This window comes from Drosophila rhopaloa, unplaced genomic scaffold (genome assembly GCF_018152115.1).
Source record: "Drosophila rhopaloa isolate 14029-0021.01 unplaced genomic scaffold, ASM1815211v1 contig_115, whole genome shotgun sequence".
Lineage (NCBI taxonomy): Eukaryota > Metazoa > Arthropoda > Insecta > Diptera > Drosophilidae > Drosophila > Drosophila rhopaloa.
Genome location: NW_025334990.1, coordinates 3855598 through 3873516, shown reverse-complemented (window position 1 = coordinate 3873516; position 17919 = coordinate 3855598). Strand labels below are relative to the sequence as shown.

At 36.7% G+C, this 17919-nt stretch overlaps 2 protein-coding genes across 2 annotated transcripts in view; one reads left to right on the top strand and one right to left on the bottom strand.

The window, feature by feature from the left end:
• LOC108053972 (leucine-rich repeat and immunoglobulin-like domain-containing nogo receptor-interacting protein 3) overlaps nucleotides 1–7910 on the bottom strand; it is a 93889-nt gene extending 85979 nt beyond the window's left edge. Inside the window, 1 exon segment of the mRNA XM_044456542.1 lies at nucleotides 7300–7910. The gene's annotated coding sequence lies outside the window, so the exon portion shown is untranslated.
• An 8164-nt stretch (nucleotides 7911–16074) lies between these two features.
• LOC108039281 lies at nucleotides 16075–17919 on the top strand. The gene has a single exon (XM_017116213.2). The coding sequence runs from the start codon at nucleotides 16075–16077 to the stop codon at nucleotides 17917–17919; it is 1845 nt and encodes a 614-aa protein (XP_016971702.2).

Genomic DNA, 17919 nt, shown 5'->3' with positions numbered 1-17919 from the left:
AATGTAACGAGAGAAAGAACAAACAAAGTTGCAGTTATGGCTCAATAAGCCAACAAAGGCGAACCTCAGGCCTTGGCCTCCAGTCGATGATAAAGCATTTTCCCTCAATGCTTCCTTTACTTTCAACGAAAAGCCGCAGACAACAACAATGAAGTTGCATGATGAGCCAAGGAGAAAAATTACTAACCACAATGAAAATTGAAAAACATTTATTAGAAGAGCACACAGTGCACGAACAGAAATGTACTTAATTATTAAGAGGATTTTTACATAAGAAAACTTTGATTTTCGGATTAAGAAAATAGTTCTTTGTTGGAAAATGATTTGGTAATATTGATGGCTACGGCTTAAAAGCATTTATTAGAGCAGCACACAGTACACAAAAAGAAATGTAATTAATAATTAAAAGGATTTTTATTTAAGAAAACTTTGAATAGTTAAAAATGGTTTGTTAACAATGTTGTTGATGGTTTTTAAAGAGCCTGTATACAAATTTAAAACGAAATAATTCTATAAGATCATGACCATTCTAAGTATAATTGGTCAAATATTTTGACCTTAGCTTTTAAGAATTAACAATTTTAAATACCTTTTCTGATGTGAATATAATTTTAATAATTTAGAAAATAGAAAATATATTGTTAAATTATATTTTCAGTGTAGGCATGAGGTGCACTGGCACATGGTAATGAAAATGAGTAGTCTGGGCCACAAGTCTGTGGGTTAAGGCAGGCGAGGGTTAAGGGCTACTGTGTCGAGGGCCTTATTCATGGGGGTTAATAATCGAACGCGATTGCCAGGACAAGATAAACTCCCCGGGACAATTGTAAGCCTTATCATGACTCGCCAGAAAACATTCCCCTTCGCGCTCCCTCTTTTCCAACTTGCTCATGCGAATGCGGGCGCATCATCATGCAACTCTCCCCACCTCTTCTTTTCATCTGACTAATTTTTTTTTGCGCAAAATGATTGAAATAATCTATTGATTTAAAAAATATTCACAAAAACCCATCCATTTCGGTTTTTTCGTTCGAGCGAGGGCGTCAAATTAATAAATTATAGCAAGACAATCAATCATTGAATGCGCTTTTGTGTGGCTCGAATAAAGGGAAGATCACCCACGATGTGTTTGGCTTATAAAAGGCACAAGATTTATGTGCGAAAATATTGAAAAGATACAGGTTGAAAGAAGATAAAGATGGAAGACAGTTTATAATGATAATGGATTTCTATAGATGGAATTTAAGGAGGGGTGATTTGATAAATATTCTTTAAACGTTAAGAAATATATGCCGGAAAAGAAATAGTTGTTAATATAAATATTAGTCAAATATGAAAATGTCTAAAGCAGTTCAAAATATGGCTTTAAGCATTTAAAATTGGTTAATGTTCCATATTATTTAATAATCAATTATTTAAAATAAGGAGAAACGTATTAAAATGAAATTTTACTTGAACCAAATAATGGCAATGTTGAAGCAATCAAATTTCCACAAATCAATCGAATATATGCACTATTTCGAGCAAGTTTAGTTGGCCCCTAGAAAAATGAAAATAAAAAGTCGGAAATAACGAATGAAAAACCAACGGCAGCTGGTCAATTACAAAAGAATTACCCGCCGCAAGAGTTTTGCATTGGCATTTTCCCCGAGTTTTGTCAATTGCAATAAAAGTAATCAACATGCATCGGCTGGTCTGCGTTGCATTTCGCCTTTTGGCGCTGACTTTGGTCTTTTGCCTGGAGACTTTCAGTCGGAATGGAGTTGCAGTTAAATTTACGACCCGCATGGGCAACACGTTCAACAAAACCGAGAACTGCGACTGCAACTGCAACTGCATTTCGTTGCCATTAACATAATAATGCTGCGGCTGGCTCCCCAATTCCCAATTTCCCCGCAGCCCGTTTATTTGCATTGCACAATTTGAAGCCAAAGTAAATAATCAACTCGCACTAATCTGCAGCCAAACTGCATTTAGCAAAATGTTTTCCCCGCCGGCCGTCCAAATGTCCAATTGTCTGTCTGAGCCATTTGGTCAGTTCATTTTGCGGTCGAGGCGGCTGGAAAAGATATAAAGCGAAGAAAGACCGATGGAGAGAATGGCTTTTTTGTGTGGCTGACTTGGCTTTATCATAATTTAACGCAGTTTTCTATTTGGTTTCGGTTTCGAGTTCGGTTTTGCCATGGTTTTGGTTTTGGTTTTTGCTGGAGTTCAGTAGCAAAAACCCAAGATCCTGACACTCCACTTGGACGTGAGGCGGATGCAAATTGTGTAATCGTTGTGGGCAGATGGATGGGTTGAATGCCCAGTTTCTGATTACTCAGAAATTATACATCTGTGGGGGGAGTCCATAAAAAAGCAGTAAGCTGTGATGGAAGGTTTTCAGTTTCCCTTCACTCCAAAACGAGATAGTTTCGATGGACGTGGAATAGGTCATTCCGACGGTTACTGCAAAAGGATGTGTTGGAAATGGCTCTACAAAGGTGGTTCTTTGAATTCAGTATTTATAAGGAAAACGATAGCTTATAAATGGGGTAAATTATTAAGTAATAAAATAGCTAGTATAGGCTTTAAATCAAATTGTGAGTTAAAAGAAACTATAGTTAGGTTTAACTATCACATCGTTTAGATTTTATCATAGCTTATGTGTCTTCTTAGTTATTGCTTAGTTTGAATAAAATACTCTACGTGTGTATAAAGACATATATTAAATCTATTTAATTTACAAAAAAGGAAATAGTTTTGATAGACGTGGAATAGATTATTCCGACGGTTATTGCAAAAGGATGTGTTGGTGATGGCTATATAAATGTGCCTCTTTGAATTCAGTGGGTTAACTTATTAGGTAATAAAATAGCTGGTATAGTCTTTAAATCAAATTTTGATTTAAAAGAAATAATAGTTAGCTTGAACAACCACATTACTAAGATTTTATAATAGCTTAAGTGTCAATTTGATAATTGCTTAGTTGGAAAAGATATTAAATACTTTACGTGTGTTTAAAGACTTATATTAAATACATTTAAATAATATAAATATAGTAAACTAAATATATTGTTCGCATACCTAAACCAACGAGTAATGATGCTTATCTTTCCAACGATCTACTCATTTATCTCTTTGTTAATTCGATAATTTTCAACTTTTCTAGGTTCCATATCTAGCATAATTTTAATCTTCTTCATCTGAACAATAAACCTACCAAAAATACATGAAACTAAATACCAATATTGCCCAAAACTTTAATTGTCCCCACGCATATGGCCATAAAATAAAAAAACCTAATGCCACAAAATCTCTTGAAAATCTCGACCATAACTCAATCACTCAAAAAGATCTGTCCGAGTTCCGTGGAATATGTCACCAACCTTGCCGGCCCAGCACTTTATTATTTATCAGCTATTTGGGATCGGTAACCCAATACAATGCCCCATACTCCAACTCAATTATGCAAATTACCGAGGCTCTAAACAAATTTGTTTGCCTGTCGTCATCTTTTCTGTGGCCGTTGTTTAATGATTTCATATTGGTCAACTCCGGCCATAACTTTCAGTGTGTTTACATGTGTATATATAGATGGACCACATGTCATGCGATGCTTTATCTACCAGATATAAATTAGTCGGACGACAGGTGTAGGCATCTGCGAGATGGTTGGGCAACAGGGGAAAACTTCACAGCATTTCCCAGCACGAGTAGGATGGAGGAAATTTGTTTAGTTTTTAATGCCCACTGACACTGGGCAGACAGAATGACATCAAGACCCGATGAAGATGACGATACTCCGCCCCTCGGGCTGTTGCCTTGTGTTGCCTTGTGTTTTCCTGATAAGTCACGTCTCCCATGTCATCGCATATTTGTCACCGAGTTTGCCTAATTGGAGTGGGCAGATGTAAGCTATATCTGCGCCGATGTGGTGGGCATTAGTTTGGCCAATTAAATTCGACTCCGACTTATCTAAAACTATTTTCCGGGACCAGAAACACAAAGCAAACCGCACCGAACATGCCCATAATCAGTTCAAACAAATCAACTTTCGCGAAACGAGAGCCAAACGAAACCGCCGAAACCATCGAAACCGCCGTTTGAAACCACCAAAATGCAACCACTTGCCTAGCAAAATGTGCACCACAAATGCAACTGAAAAGCGGGCAAAATCGGGGAAAATCGGGCAAACTGAAGGGAAGGCAAGTGTGTAATGCGGCGGAATTATTCACATCACAAACGGATTTCGCATTCAAATAGTTTTCAGATTGGGTGCGGCCTGCTCTAATGGCCAATGGCTAAGCAGATAGTTGTGGGTGATAAAAAAAAGATATGGCGGATAATCGAATCTAAATTCGGTAATTTTATACAGCCAGAAATAAGGTGAAACAGGGATTCAATGGCACAAAAAGGGGTAATAATAATAATATAACTTAAAGTGATAAAAGGTCATACAACTGAAGTTACCATTCTAACATTTTTCTTCTTAATAAATTAATAAGTATCGAAATTAAATAACATGGATTAATACCACTTTCGCAATTATTAAGAAATGATTACAATTGCAATGCATATGTTAAGAACTAATTAAAATAATAAAAGAAATGGAGCTCATACAATAAATATTAATTAATAATACTATTAAGATTCCTTAAGCAATGAAATAAAAAAATTACTTGTTTTTGATGGAAGTTGCTGTATTAAATATTACTTTCTTTGATTGAAATAAAAATGTAGATAACCATATTTAGAATGTTTAACATTGTTAAATGTAAATAGTCTTTGCAAAGAATTTTTTTAGTCTTTCACGTTTTAAAATAAATTGGAAATGAAAATAAGTCTAAAATAATGTTACTGTTTAATTCAACACCCATAGAGTTTGGTAAGTCGTATTTAGAATATCTTTTTGTGGATGTTCCCCGTTGAAAATGCAGCTGTTTACCCACATTTTCCGGGAATAACTCCATGAGAGCCAACACCTCTGACACTTTCCCCAACCGCGCGACACTTTCGAGTTGCAAACGGAAGTGCAGCGGGCAAAGTACTTACTTAGCCCGACTTAGCTCGATTTACTAATGCAGTTCACATCTCATTCACACTTTCTTTCGGGGAGAGGTGGGTTAAGTTGTGTCAGCTGTGTGAGATCCACACTTACACAAACATTGCACAAGCCGAAGCTAAATATAGAGAAACATGAGATAGACGGGGGATCAGAGCGAGAGGGAAGACCGCTAATGCGTAACGTGTGACAGTTGCTGTCATCCGGGAGAAAGAGATGGAGCATAGCCAGGTAGGGGTCTTTTCCTGCCCCTCTTAACCCCTGTCTGTCACTGGAATGCGTAGGTGCACATGCACAGCACTTTCTGGACTAATCTTTAGGGGGAAATCTGTTTTCGTTTTGTTGAAAATATTAAAAAGCAATTTCAATTCCTTCGGCATTTTTTTTGGTGTTTTTTAATTAACTCAACCCCCTCTCCTTGATTTTCCTTACCACTTGAGTGTCCACTTGAGGTAAATTCTTTGCTCAGCTAGAGAGCACTTTTCCTTTTTTGTGCGTAAATATTTGTTAGGAATGAAACACACTTTCCAGGCAACATGACACACACATATGAAAAACACAAATGCCCACATTCACTAATTACTCTCCAAGCACTTGAACTAGATTTTCACCCCCACATATTTTTAAGAACAGTGCAATGTTCTTATTGTGACTTGAGTCTGTTGAGTGACAGCTTTGGGTTAAGGTGAGAAAAGGACCTTGCCTTAGTTGCATTTTGATGACAATATAAACAGTATGATGAAATAAAAGCAACGGCAGCATATTTGCATAATAATTTAATACAGTAATCTAAGAAACATTTGAAATAAAGTGCCGAGCTTGAGGGGAATTTTCGAGTATGCACTTGATTAAAAAATATACTGAAGTGAACATCAAATAGTTTTTAACTGATTAAACATATATAATTTGTTTCCCAAGATAGACAAATTAAATATTTCCCGTTCAAAACAAAATTCAACTTGTGATGTAACTTTATACTTCAGCCAAATAAGACTATATAATGGCTATTTTTGTAACCATTATCTTTGATCCTTACTTCACATAATTATATAAACTTTAATCACATTGAATCTAGCGAATGTTTTGTCTGCATCCATCATTATTCCACAAGCATCTTTTTGTTTAAACAAATGCCTTCGGGCCACTTCAAACTGTTTCAATAAGGTTCGATTCGAGATCCACTTTAAATAGACGCACGTACCGAAAAACAAACAAAGCCAGCAACTAGAAATTACTGTTAACAACTGCAGCAATAACAAGATGCGTCAATATTTGTACATGCGTTGCATTTTCACGCCGCATAATTAGACAGTCGGGAAAGGCTTCACAACTGCCGCCAACTTCAATTTAAATGCAATGCAGCCAGCGACTGCAACAGCAACATTCACATTAATTAGATGGCAACCACAGTTAACAAAAAGGCCCTTTGTGCATTTATGCTAATCAACACTCGAGGGTTGGGCCCTGTCGAATAGAACGATGGCATCCGAAAAACTGAAAAGTCAAACCTGCCTGGCATTCCAAAAACGCAGTTCTGACCCACTTCAAATTGACCATAAAGGTGAGGAAGTGAAGAGGCGAGGCAGGAAGACCACTGAAAAACTGTCACTCTATTGACACTTTCAAAGATTCTTCGGAATTTGCATTTTAAATTGGATAGTGTAATTAATCTTATTTGTTCGTGAGGTTTTTTATTCTCATTAATTGGGATATTTGTACATTATCGAACAAAAGTTTTAAGTAAAAAGTTGTAAGGATATTTTAATTAATTTATAAAAAGGTAAATCAAAGCAAAAGTTTGCCTTTTTAACCTGCTGAAATAAGTTTCAAAAATCATGAACAAACTAACTTTTTTACTATAGAAGTTCTTAAAAAAAGTACAGTTAAAAACTTGTAAGATAGAAGAAGCTTTTCAATTATTAAAAAGCGAAAAATATATTTTATGAAATACAAAAAAGGTAAATAATAACAAATACTTTGTAAGCACATTACTGAGTATAAAAAATCATAAAAAAACGAATTGGAAATGAAAATCCTTCGAAGAGTTTCACCATCTAATAGATAATGTAAGATGTAATTATGTTTCCTAATTATTTTCCAACCGCACTCCAAATCAGAAATCATGGTTTTCCTTTTGAACTAATTACTACTTCCGATAAGAATGACAACCCAATACGATTGAAGCACATTTATGTTGCACTTTAATTGCAATGCATTCAACACCCTTCAATTATAAATTTCTTCCACTCACTCACCTTTCTAGAGTTAAATAATTGCAATACAAATATTTCAACCTTCTTGAAATTATGTCGAGCAAATTTCTTCAGGCTCAATTAATCCTTTATTATGATTGCTTGACTTGCACTTTGCAACCGTCTTTGTAATTGTATTGATGTGGTAATTTTAATTGAAAATTCCGTAAATTTGCACGCTTGGCAGGGCGCAAAAAAGTGGGGATGAGTCCCCTGACTTCTGCTTCCTCTTCACTTATTGAATTCTAACGCACTTTGGTCACACTTTCCGGCAGCTTTTGGCTTTTAATATAATTGCGGAATTTATTTTGCGGGGGTGCGAAAGTCGCTGTCAACGGTTATCAATCAAGGCAATTGCACACACACAAAGGGCCAATAAAATCTTTAAGGCAGCAGCACGTTTCTATACGTCCTCTGTTTGAATTTAATTCGGATAGAATTGCTTTTCTTTTTGTTTGCACTTCTAATTGTGTTTTATGGCCCAAAACTTTTAACTACCGTTTTAAAGCCAGCACGCGCACTCCAATTGGCCACCGAATTTTACGTAAATTTGTATCTCAAGCAGCGCAGATACACTGTTATCCGGCGAATCACCCGCGTGGGAACCGCCTTCGTCGAACAAATTTGGGAAACTGAAGGCAGCGAACAATCGAACGAACCACTTCTCTTGCATTGCTGGAATTAACAGGGGCACCGTTAACATCAAGCGGTTGAGAGCGAGTTTTGTATGGAAAGCTAACTAGAATTCTCGGCTAACAGTGCAGTTCGTATGGAGTTGTCATGTAAAAGAAGTACAAAAATCGGTTAACAGCGGGTTAACATGTTTTTCTCTCCTGACGAACGAACGCTCTCTGGTTTGTCGTAAAATCGCATGGGATAAATGTGCTAGTTCAGAGAGAAAACTACAATGAATGCCGGTGCATGGGAATTTTTCCTTTATTTATTGCAACAATCTAATTGGAGAACACATATTTTCATCTTATGTATGGTTCATTTTAATATAAATAACATATTTTTGAAAAAATTAACATTTTATTAAGAAGATGCATTTATTTTCATTACATTTTTTGTCTTGGTTAATGGAGAAATTAAATATTTTAAATAAAAAGACAATTGTTTTGTGAATTTCTTGAAACATGTAATTGTGTTATGTCTTAAGCCCTTTCTAATTTTTAAGAAATTTTTTATTAGACATAAAAGTAAAAGAAAATATAATTTAAACATTGTTGTTAAACTAAAAACATTTAGTTTCCTGATTTAAATAATAACATTTTATATCCTCACACTTGCTATAAAAATCCCTTGTATGTGGTTTCGTTGTTTTTTATAGTAACTCTCTCGCTCTCTGGAAGTCTGGCTCTCTTTGTGTTCGTTTAGCCTCGTTGTTGTTGCCCTCGCCATCAACAGCTGTTTTTTGTTTATTTCAATAAATTCTCTCATTGTCTGATAAGCACGTGGATTTTTTTCCCGATCCAACAGAATTTATAAAGCGGCCACAGGTAGCGGTAAGATAACATAGAATGTTAAGAGCACTGATAACAGGACTGTCAACACAAACATTTTTTAAGATTTTCTGAAAGCCGGAAACAATAATAACTTAATTATAGTTGATAAACCTTTAGTTGCAGAAAGCTGTAAATATTGTTAAAAATAACAATGTTATTTATACCATTTATGCCACAATATATTATTCTTTTTACCCGCACAAATCTCATTAATTAAGTAGCATCCAATTAGCTAAATAAATTCAGACTCACACGGAACGTTGGCCAAACGAAATGGCTCGCGGAATCGCTGAAGTCATCCACACAATCAATTAAAAATTTAAAAACTCTCAAATTATGAAGAAGTGGCGCCTACACACTCGCTTAGAAAATATTAGATATTCTGGTAGCAGAATACACTTATATGGAAAGGGGGAAAGTATCCGACAACTCCCCATATTTGCTAAATCAGCAAATGTGTCACCCAAGAAGGGTGGGCAAAAAAAGTGCACGGGAATTCTGCTTGATGTAGAATGAAACGCATTAATTTGGCTCGTTATGATTATTGCCACGCCATGCCACGCCCCCTCCAGGACGCCCCTTGTTCGAAGCAGAAGGAGGACAAGTTACAGAGAAAAAAATTGGTTTCGTTTGGTCCTGATTTACCATTTATTAAATACTTATATTTATTTCTTCCAGTAAATAAATAAATTTATTTTTAATATGATTTTGGTAATTTTTCATTATCGAGTTTTAATAACTTTATTTTTATAGATTTAAATATCTACGCATTTATAATCTGATTATATCGAGTTTTTATTCTTTCGATACATTGAGTCCAAAATTTCCAACAATTATAAATACAGCCTAATGATTGGAATAAAACAATAACAAGAAAAAATAGCTGTAATATTGACATTATAGTATAAGATAAGTGTAAACTAAAATATATTTGCTATGAATGGTACTTAATAATAATATTTAGACTAACGAGAGGGTGTCTTTTTTTATATGCGGTCAATTACCAAAACAAGAATTCCTTAACTAAGATTTAAATTATTATTCAAACAAAGTTTTCTAGGTGTAGTTTTGGAGTAGACCATATGGAAATGCCCTGAGTAATATGTTTGTCTGACTCTGCACAGACCAAACTCTGACCCTCATTCAGTCCCCTCTTGCACCCCCCTCCGCCGGCCCCTGGCCACCCCTTTTTAGAGGGGGGAACCACCGCCAAAGGCGCACGTTAAGCGAATCGTGCACACGCCCCATGACGATGATTAATTACCTTTTTGGCTGCTCCGTTCGCCGTTGTCTTGAATGTATCTTTGTATCTTGTATCTTGTGCACATTTCACTTATGCACGCCTCACGCTTTTCGGGGTGGGGGGCTTGGAGTTCTCGGGAGGGGAAACTTCGCTTTTGGGGGTTCGTTTGTCGCTGATGAAGTTGTATTATTTATCGCAAAATGATTTTTCGCACTTTCCGCGTGTCTTCGCTTGTCTCCTACGTCTTCTTTGCTGAAAAAGGTGTGGAAAAAGAATGAAAAGGACAAGATGGAGAAGTTGTAACTATGGAAACGGATGCTATAACTTAAGTGGGGCTTAAAATATCACTTCAGGAAGTTGGCCACTTCGGACTATTTTTTATAATTAAATTTTCTTTTCTTATATACATTTTTTCTTTTCAATAATTCAAATTAAGTGACAAGTGCCTATTTATTCATTTATCCATGCAAAATTATTTTTGTCTCTTAATTATTTCTTAAGTATCATTAAAAAATCTCTGTTTTACCAATTTCACGTATCAACTTAAAATTCAATTGCAAAATTAAAATTGAAAAATAACAAAAATATTGAAAAGGTATATTTCTTGTACAAATAATTTCAATATATACGATATGTGGGATCAAAATCTACCACTTCTTATCCATAATGAACAACAACCTTTTAATATTTACGAACCGTACAAACCGCATATAAATTGGAAACCCAATGATCTATACAGATCTAATTTAGATCTGCTTTTAACAACCATAACTTCACGGAAGAATTTGGCCCGTAAATAATATACGACCTAGCCGTGGCAACTAGAGTAGGATGGGCCATAACTCTAGATTGCATTATCTTTCGTAGGATCTACAAATTTAAAAGACACATGTGTTGCTCCCTTTACTTTCAGCACTCCCGATGCCACTTTTGAACTGAAGTGAGAGACATATCAAGTTGCCCTATTCGAGGACTGCAAATCGATTGAGGAACCCTGGAGGAGTTTCTAGGCATGGGGGTTGAGTATTTCACAGAAATTCGAAACCGCGCAAAGTCAATGATCCAAAACAAACGAAAACAAAAGGGGCCACCACCATGATGGCAAAGAAAACAAATACAATAGGAAAAGGCAACAAAAAAGTACAAAATGCACAACAATTTGACATCTGTTTCAACAATTTCGTCGAGGATAAAAAGGAGTAAAAAAGTGAGGATGAAAAGGATGTCACGTAGATTGACTTGTACAGCAGACAAAAGGAGCCCGAAACTTCAACTCCAACTTGGGATCCACTCGAAAACTCCTTCTTCTTCAAAAAAAGCGAAATAAAATTCCCCTGAGTTCGTGTGACAAATGTCAAGGGTTAATGAGATCCCTTTTTCAGTACAGTTCGGAAATGGAGTTGTGTTAATTATCATCAACGGACGGGAGTTTAAACGCTTCATTAGACAAAACATTGCAGCCAAAAGAAAAAAAAACAGAAGGGAACTGAATAACTACAGATACGAGGGGTGAAAGCGATACCAAAAGGGGAAATGAGTTTAAACATATTTAGTGAAAAATTTGTGGACAACGAAAGTATCAAATTACCAAAACCGGGAGTTGCCTTCTAGTCTTAACGGGAATGGATTTTTTAGAGCACAAGCGATTGAGGGTCAGCGAAAAAGGGAGATTAATAGGCATTCAATTAGTCACTTTTTACATGGGTGAAAGATTGTAGATAAAAATGGGAGATAATATGTGTATATTGAAGATACATTTTGTTGTGAACTGATTTCGTTCCTAGAAATTTTATTTAATGTGATGTGATATGAAAGATAAAGTTTTTACATTTTATTTATGACTTTATAGTTTTTAAAACTATTTACTATTTTTCATGCCATTTCCAAAAGGAAGATCTTTTTACTTTTGAAGATCTTGTTTTAAGAAACCCAATATGTTATTTACGTTTTCTTCCCTTGGGCGATTCCCAGAAATCCTTTGCTTAATGAACTTTATTGTAAACTCTTTCAAAATATTTAATTATGGTATTTCTCAAGAAAAAGATCAAACCGACCAGCAAGATCATTAATACGCATTGTGTTTTGAAAAATGATGTATCTGCATGCCATTCAGTGCAAAGATGTATTTTAGCCGCTAATTGTCAAGTCGACAACACTTTGGCCCTTAATATGCAGTTTCAATAATTATGGAAATATTTCATTTATATTAATTAGCCAAAGCTAAAGGCAAAGAAAAAGAAGAGCAGACAAATAAGTTCAATGGGGCTCCAAGGTTCGCCTTTTGGCATGTGAAATGATTGATGGATTGGAACTCGATTGTCTCCACATGAGTCATTCAGAAAAGAGAAGCTTAGAGAGCGTATCACTTGCCGCAGTGACTCACTTCAGAAAACGGAACATAATCGAAATTGGAATCGGGATCGTAAAAATGCAATTGACAGAGGAAGGGGCGGAAAACAGCTGGAAAATACGGGGGTAGAAGGTCATGTTCCGACTTCTTCTTGTTTTATTGCTTGGAAAACAAAGGCCTAAAAGGAAAAACCGCTAGAGTAGCGCCCCATAAACTATAAAAATGTATAATCTATGACCACTTGACACGCATTAAACAAAAACAAAATAAAATTGCGGCGGCGGCATTCTAACATTTATTTTTTATGATCGCTTCCAATTTTATTTAAATATGTTCAGACAGTACAGATGAAAGATCTCTTTGGGCGGCAGAATTAAATCGATCGCCGGCTATCATTGTCCAGATAACGAGAACAATTCCCAACCCTTCACCGAAAAATGAAACCGAAACCAAAACTCATGTAGTTTTTTCATGAACTCATATACGGCTTCCGTCACACGACTAACTCAAATCATAAAAAAGTACAACAAAGAAAACTTTTTTCGTTCCGCCAAAAGTAACAGCAACAAAAAATAGGAAGCAATGAAAAAAGTAGAGGGAGTTACATTGTCAAAATCACGTGCGTGCCGGGATACTATTTTTTTCCAACTGGACTTGTAAATTTATTCGTCACATACAGCTGTCGTTCTTGTTATGCAGCTTTTCATGGGCTGCCCTATGTTTTTCACAAGGAAATTACAACTTTGTCATCAAATTTGGACTCGGAAAATAACAATTCGGGTAATAAAAGAACAATCAAATTGGCGGAAATATTCGCAAAAGTAAATGAGTAATAAAATGCATTAATATATTCAGTACTATAAAAACGTAAGCAGAACTGTAAGTAAAACTTAATAAATTGTAGTAAGTATAACGATGAATTGTAGAAAAGAAACTGGGTTTTTGGAAAAGTGGGCCCTAAATTTTATTTAAGAATTTTAAACTTAATATTTAATAATAAAATATACCATTTGAATCCTTCATTAAAAATTAGAGAATTTCATATATACTTGTATATTCCAAATATCTCTCAAGTGAAAATTATTTAAGAATGTTAAACTTAATAATTTATAATTAAATATACCATTTAAGTCCTTTATTAGATATAAGATAATTTTACATTCATGTTACAAATAGAGTATTTTTATTTTCAGAAGCATAAAATTATTTATCACCTTTATAATTTTTAACTTACACTCGGTGACACATAAATGATATAAATCTGCTGGTCGTCTGTATTTCGTACACCTCCATCAGAAATAATTAAAGGAGAATAAAACAACAGGTCACATTCAGCCATCAGTTCATACAAATAAAGTGCATCAGTCAGAATAATTTGGGGTGTGCGCAATAGTCATAGGCTCATGATTAAAGGATGTTTATTAAATATTCATATAAATGTCAATTTAAAGCTACTGCCTTGTTGCTGTCTCCCTCTGCCTGCTGTCACCTTCTCGCTCTTTCCCATTGATTGATTTTAGTCCAGTTGAGTGTCAATGCTGGCGGCTTTTTCGTTGTCTGGGCTTTGGTCGGCATTATTATTGATATTGCCCATGAATCCCCAATTGAAAGGCTTCCCTCACTTTGCTTTTTGAACTTTGCCGCCCTTAGGAACAACAAAAAAGGGTGAGTAAAAAACAGGAGGTTTTGGGGTATAAATAACAATAGATTTATTGCAAACAATGCATGAAACGCATTCAAATAGAATGAAATGGGCTTTGTTTGGTTTTGGGTTTTCCCCACTCTTTAACTAATGTTGAATTTGTATAACTTTAATTTAAATCTACCATTTATTATGGTAAAATATATACATTTTTCAACAAAAAATGGTTTATGACTTTATAACTAAATCAGAACAACAATTGGAAAATCATTAAAGTTTTTTATTTATATTATTATAAATAGACTTATTTATTTGCGCTTCAAAAATTAGTTTATAAAAGCCTAAAAAGAACACTAAAATATTTTTCAAGGGTTTTCTATTGGAACATGTCACACTTTTAAAACTATTTTTTATACCCTTGCAGAGGGTATTATAATTTTGGTCAGAAGTTTGTAACGCAGTGAAGGAGACGTTTCCGACCCCATAAAGTATATATATTCTTGATCAGGATCAATAGGGGAGTCGATATAGCCATGTCCGTCTGTCCGTCTGTCCGTCTGTCCGTCTGTCCGTCTGTCCGTCTGTTTCAATACCGTTTGTGAGCTCAGTTTAAAAGCTAGCGATCTGAAACTTTCACACGCGTCCTAAAACATGTGTACGCAGATCAAGTTTGAAAATCGCCCCGATCGGACGTCTATATCCTATAGCTCCCATAGGAACAATCGGATATATCTAGCAAAAATTGATGATATTTCGCGCAGTGTAAAAGCTATTGACATGAATTTTTCCAAATCGTATTTTTTTATGCATACCTTGATCAGGGTAAAAGCGCGTGGCAATCGGACGTCTATATCCTATAGCTCCCATAGGAAAAATAGGGTAAAATCGGTCCAAATTTTATGTTTTTCAGAATATTTCGCGCTGTGTAAAAGCTATTGCTATACATTTTTTCAAATCGTATTTTTTTATACATTCCTTCATCAAGGTGAAAGCGCGTGCTGATCGGACGTCTATATCCTATAGCTCCCATAGGAACAATCGGATATAACTTTCAAGAATGGAAAATATTTTGTGCAGTGTAAAAGCTATTAACATAAATCTTTCCAAATCTTATTTTTTTATGCATACCTTGATCAGGGTAAAAGCGCTTGGCGATCGGACGTCTATATCCTATAGCTCCCATAGGAACAATAGGGTGAAATCGGTTAAAATTTAATGATTTTTAGGATATTTCGCACAGTATATAAGCAATTGACATGAATCTTTCCAAATCGTATTTTTTATGCATACCTTGATTATGATAAAAGCACGTGACGATCGGACGTCTATATCCTACAGCTCCCATAGGAACAACAGGGTGAAATAGGTCCAAATTTGATGATTTTCTGAATTTTTCGCGTAGTGTGTAAGCTACTGACATAAATTTTTCCAAGTCTTATTTATTTACGCATATCTTGATTAGGGTAAAAGCGCTTGCCGATCGGACGTCTATTTCTTATAGCTTCCGTAGGAAAAATAGTTAAAGGCTGCGAAAGTATCCCTATTTTTCTATTTTTATATGACATTTTTGCAGTATAAAAGCAATTGACATTAAACGATGAAAATCTAGTTTATTTATGTATACCTTATTCCTTTAACTACTTTTTTACTTTTAGCAATTTCGGCAAAGTCTGCAAGGGTATTAAAACTTCGGCTTGCCGAAGTTAGCTTCCGTTCTCGTTTTTGTTTAAATCTTTAAAGAACCTATTTTAAAGGTGCAATTTTTGAGGCTCACCTCTATATCATTGCCGAAAACTAAAAATCAACTCTAGAAAGAGATTTTCTCAAAAGGAAAATTTCTCAACACTGTGGCCAAATAAACAACAGCTCTAGTCAGCTGGTCAATTGGAATTTCTCCTTCTGTTTTCATCGACCACGACAACCCTATGAAAATCTCAATCTGTCGGTTGTCTAAATATTTTCCGGCTTGCTCGTTTGTAAAAAAACTTGAATACGCTCTAAAAAAAAAAGGCATAGAAAATTGTTATACGCAAAGATAATGTCGAAAAACAGAACTAAACTGCGCGGCCTACAGAAAGTGAATGAATGTGTTGTGGGGAAAACAGCTCATGAGTCGGAAGAAAAAGCTGCAACAAGTCGGGGAAATGAGAGTGAGCAGCTGGAGTCAAATATGTCGCCGGAAAACCTGGAATTTCTGGAATTTCTGGACGACCTGGAAGTTCCAGTTCCGGAGGAAAACACAGCAAGTTCAGTGCGAGAGAAAAAGCCCCTGCCGCGGGCACCTAAAACTAATTCAACTTCTAATTCCAACACCAATCAAGAGGCTGTGGAAAATCATCGGAGGATCTACCGCCAACTGGGCATTCGCATCCCAGAATCGCCGCCGGAACACCCTTTAATGGGTTATCGCTTTGTTCTTAAGCTTTTCCTAGCCACTTCCAGTGACTCTGTGGATTTCCTCAATTGGTCTGCTAATGGTCGCGAACTGGAGTTGCATTATCAGGGCCTTCAGGAGCATTTGTCCAGCGGTCGCTCTATTTTCCACTGCCGGAATACCTTGCAATTCACGGATCTCCTGCTATCCCATGGATTCGAGCGTGTTTGGCCGCGGGAGGAGTCTGATCCTCCGGTTAATGAGGCATCCAGGATCCTGCTGATCTATCAGAACCCCAATTTTGCTGTAGGCCAGTTGGAGAAGTTGCAATCGCTGGTTGAGGAGAGCCAGAAGAATGGGGCGGAGGCGGATCCGGATCCGGAAAAGAAGACGGAGGTTCGACTCCCACCTCTGCACCTGCCCAATGCCGCTCACATTGCCAGAATGATCCGGCGCGGAGATCTCTGCTCCACTTCCTACACCTGTCGCTCTCCTCTGCAGGTGGCCCGATGTCAGTTTCAAACCCTGCTCGGCTATCAAGCGGACATGGGGGTCCTCAAGGAGCGCAATAGCCACGATCTCTTTAACAAACAGATTATGGCGCAATTGAATGTGAAACGGGGTCGCAGTGCCATCAATAATGCCCTGATGGACTTGGCTCCCAGTAAAGGTTCCTTGGCCAAATTCGTTAAGCCCCACGAATCGGTCATCAATATAGGAATCGGACAGGCGCCCGATTATGCCGGTTACTATGGCAAGGTGGAGCTATCAAAGGTCAACGAATTCTTCTCGGAATATCTGCCCCGTTATGGCAGTAAAATCACCGGCTACAAGGATATAGTAATGGATGCCACCAACAAGTCTATTGGCTTCCAACAGAATCTGCCCATTGGCATGGATTATTCGGATGATGAAGACGATCCCCTCGCACCGATTTCCTCGGGTCTGGAAATGGATTTCCTACCCTCCACCTCGGCAGCGGGAAAGTTGAAATCTTCTGGACGCAAGGCAGTGGAGGATTTGGACCTGGAGCAGGCCATGCAGGAGTTATGTGGCGGTTCGAATCCCAATCCGGAGGATGAGGTGCCACAAACCAGCAGTTCCAGCAGCAGCAGTAAGTTGAAAGCGAAACCGAAGCCTAAACCAAAGGCTAAGCCACCAAAAAGGTTGGCCAAATTCCTGGAGTCCAGCTCCAGTGAAAACGAGGACTCAGAGGTCCTTGAAGAAACCAAGTCCAAAAAACCAAAGAATATCAAATTGAAGGCAGAGGAAGAGAAAATCTCCTTTGTTGTGGAAATCGAAGTGCATTCCGATACGCAAGAGAACGAGGAAACAATCGTCAAAAAGGAGAAGGATCAGGAATACGAGGACGACGACGAAGATGAGGACGATTTGGAGGAGGAAGACGATGACGATTACGTTGACAAAAATGTCCAGTACCGGAACGCTCCAGAGCCACCAAAAAGACGACGCTATGATCTTCGCAAACCCAAACGAAAACCTCTTTAA

Coding starts and splice junctions, on each gene's coding strand:
- LOC108039281 (XM_017116213.2), top strand. CDS start 16,075: ATGTCGAAAAACAGAACTAAACTGCGCGGCCTACAGAAAGTGAATGAA.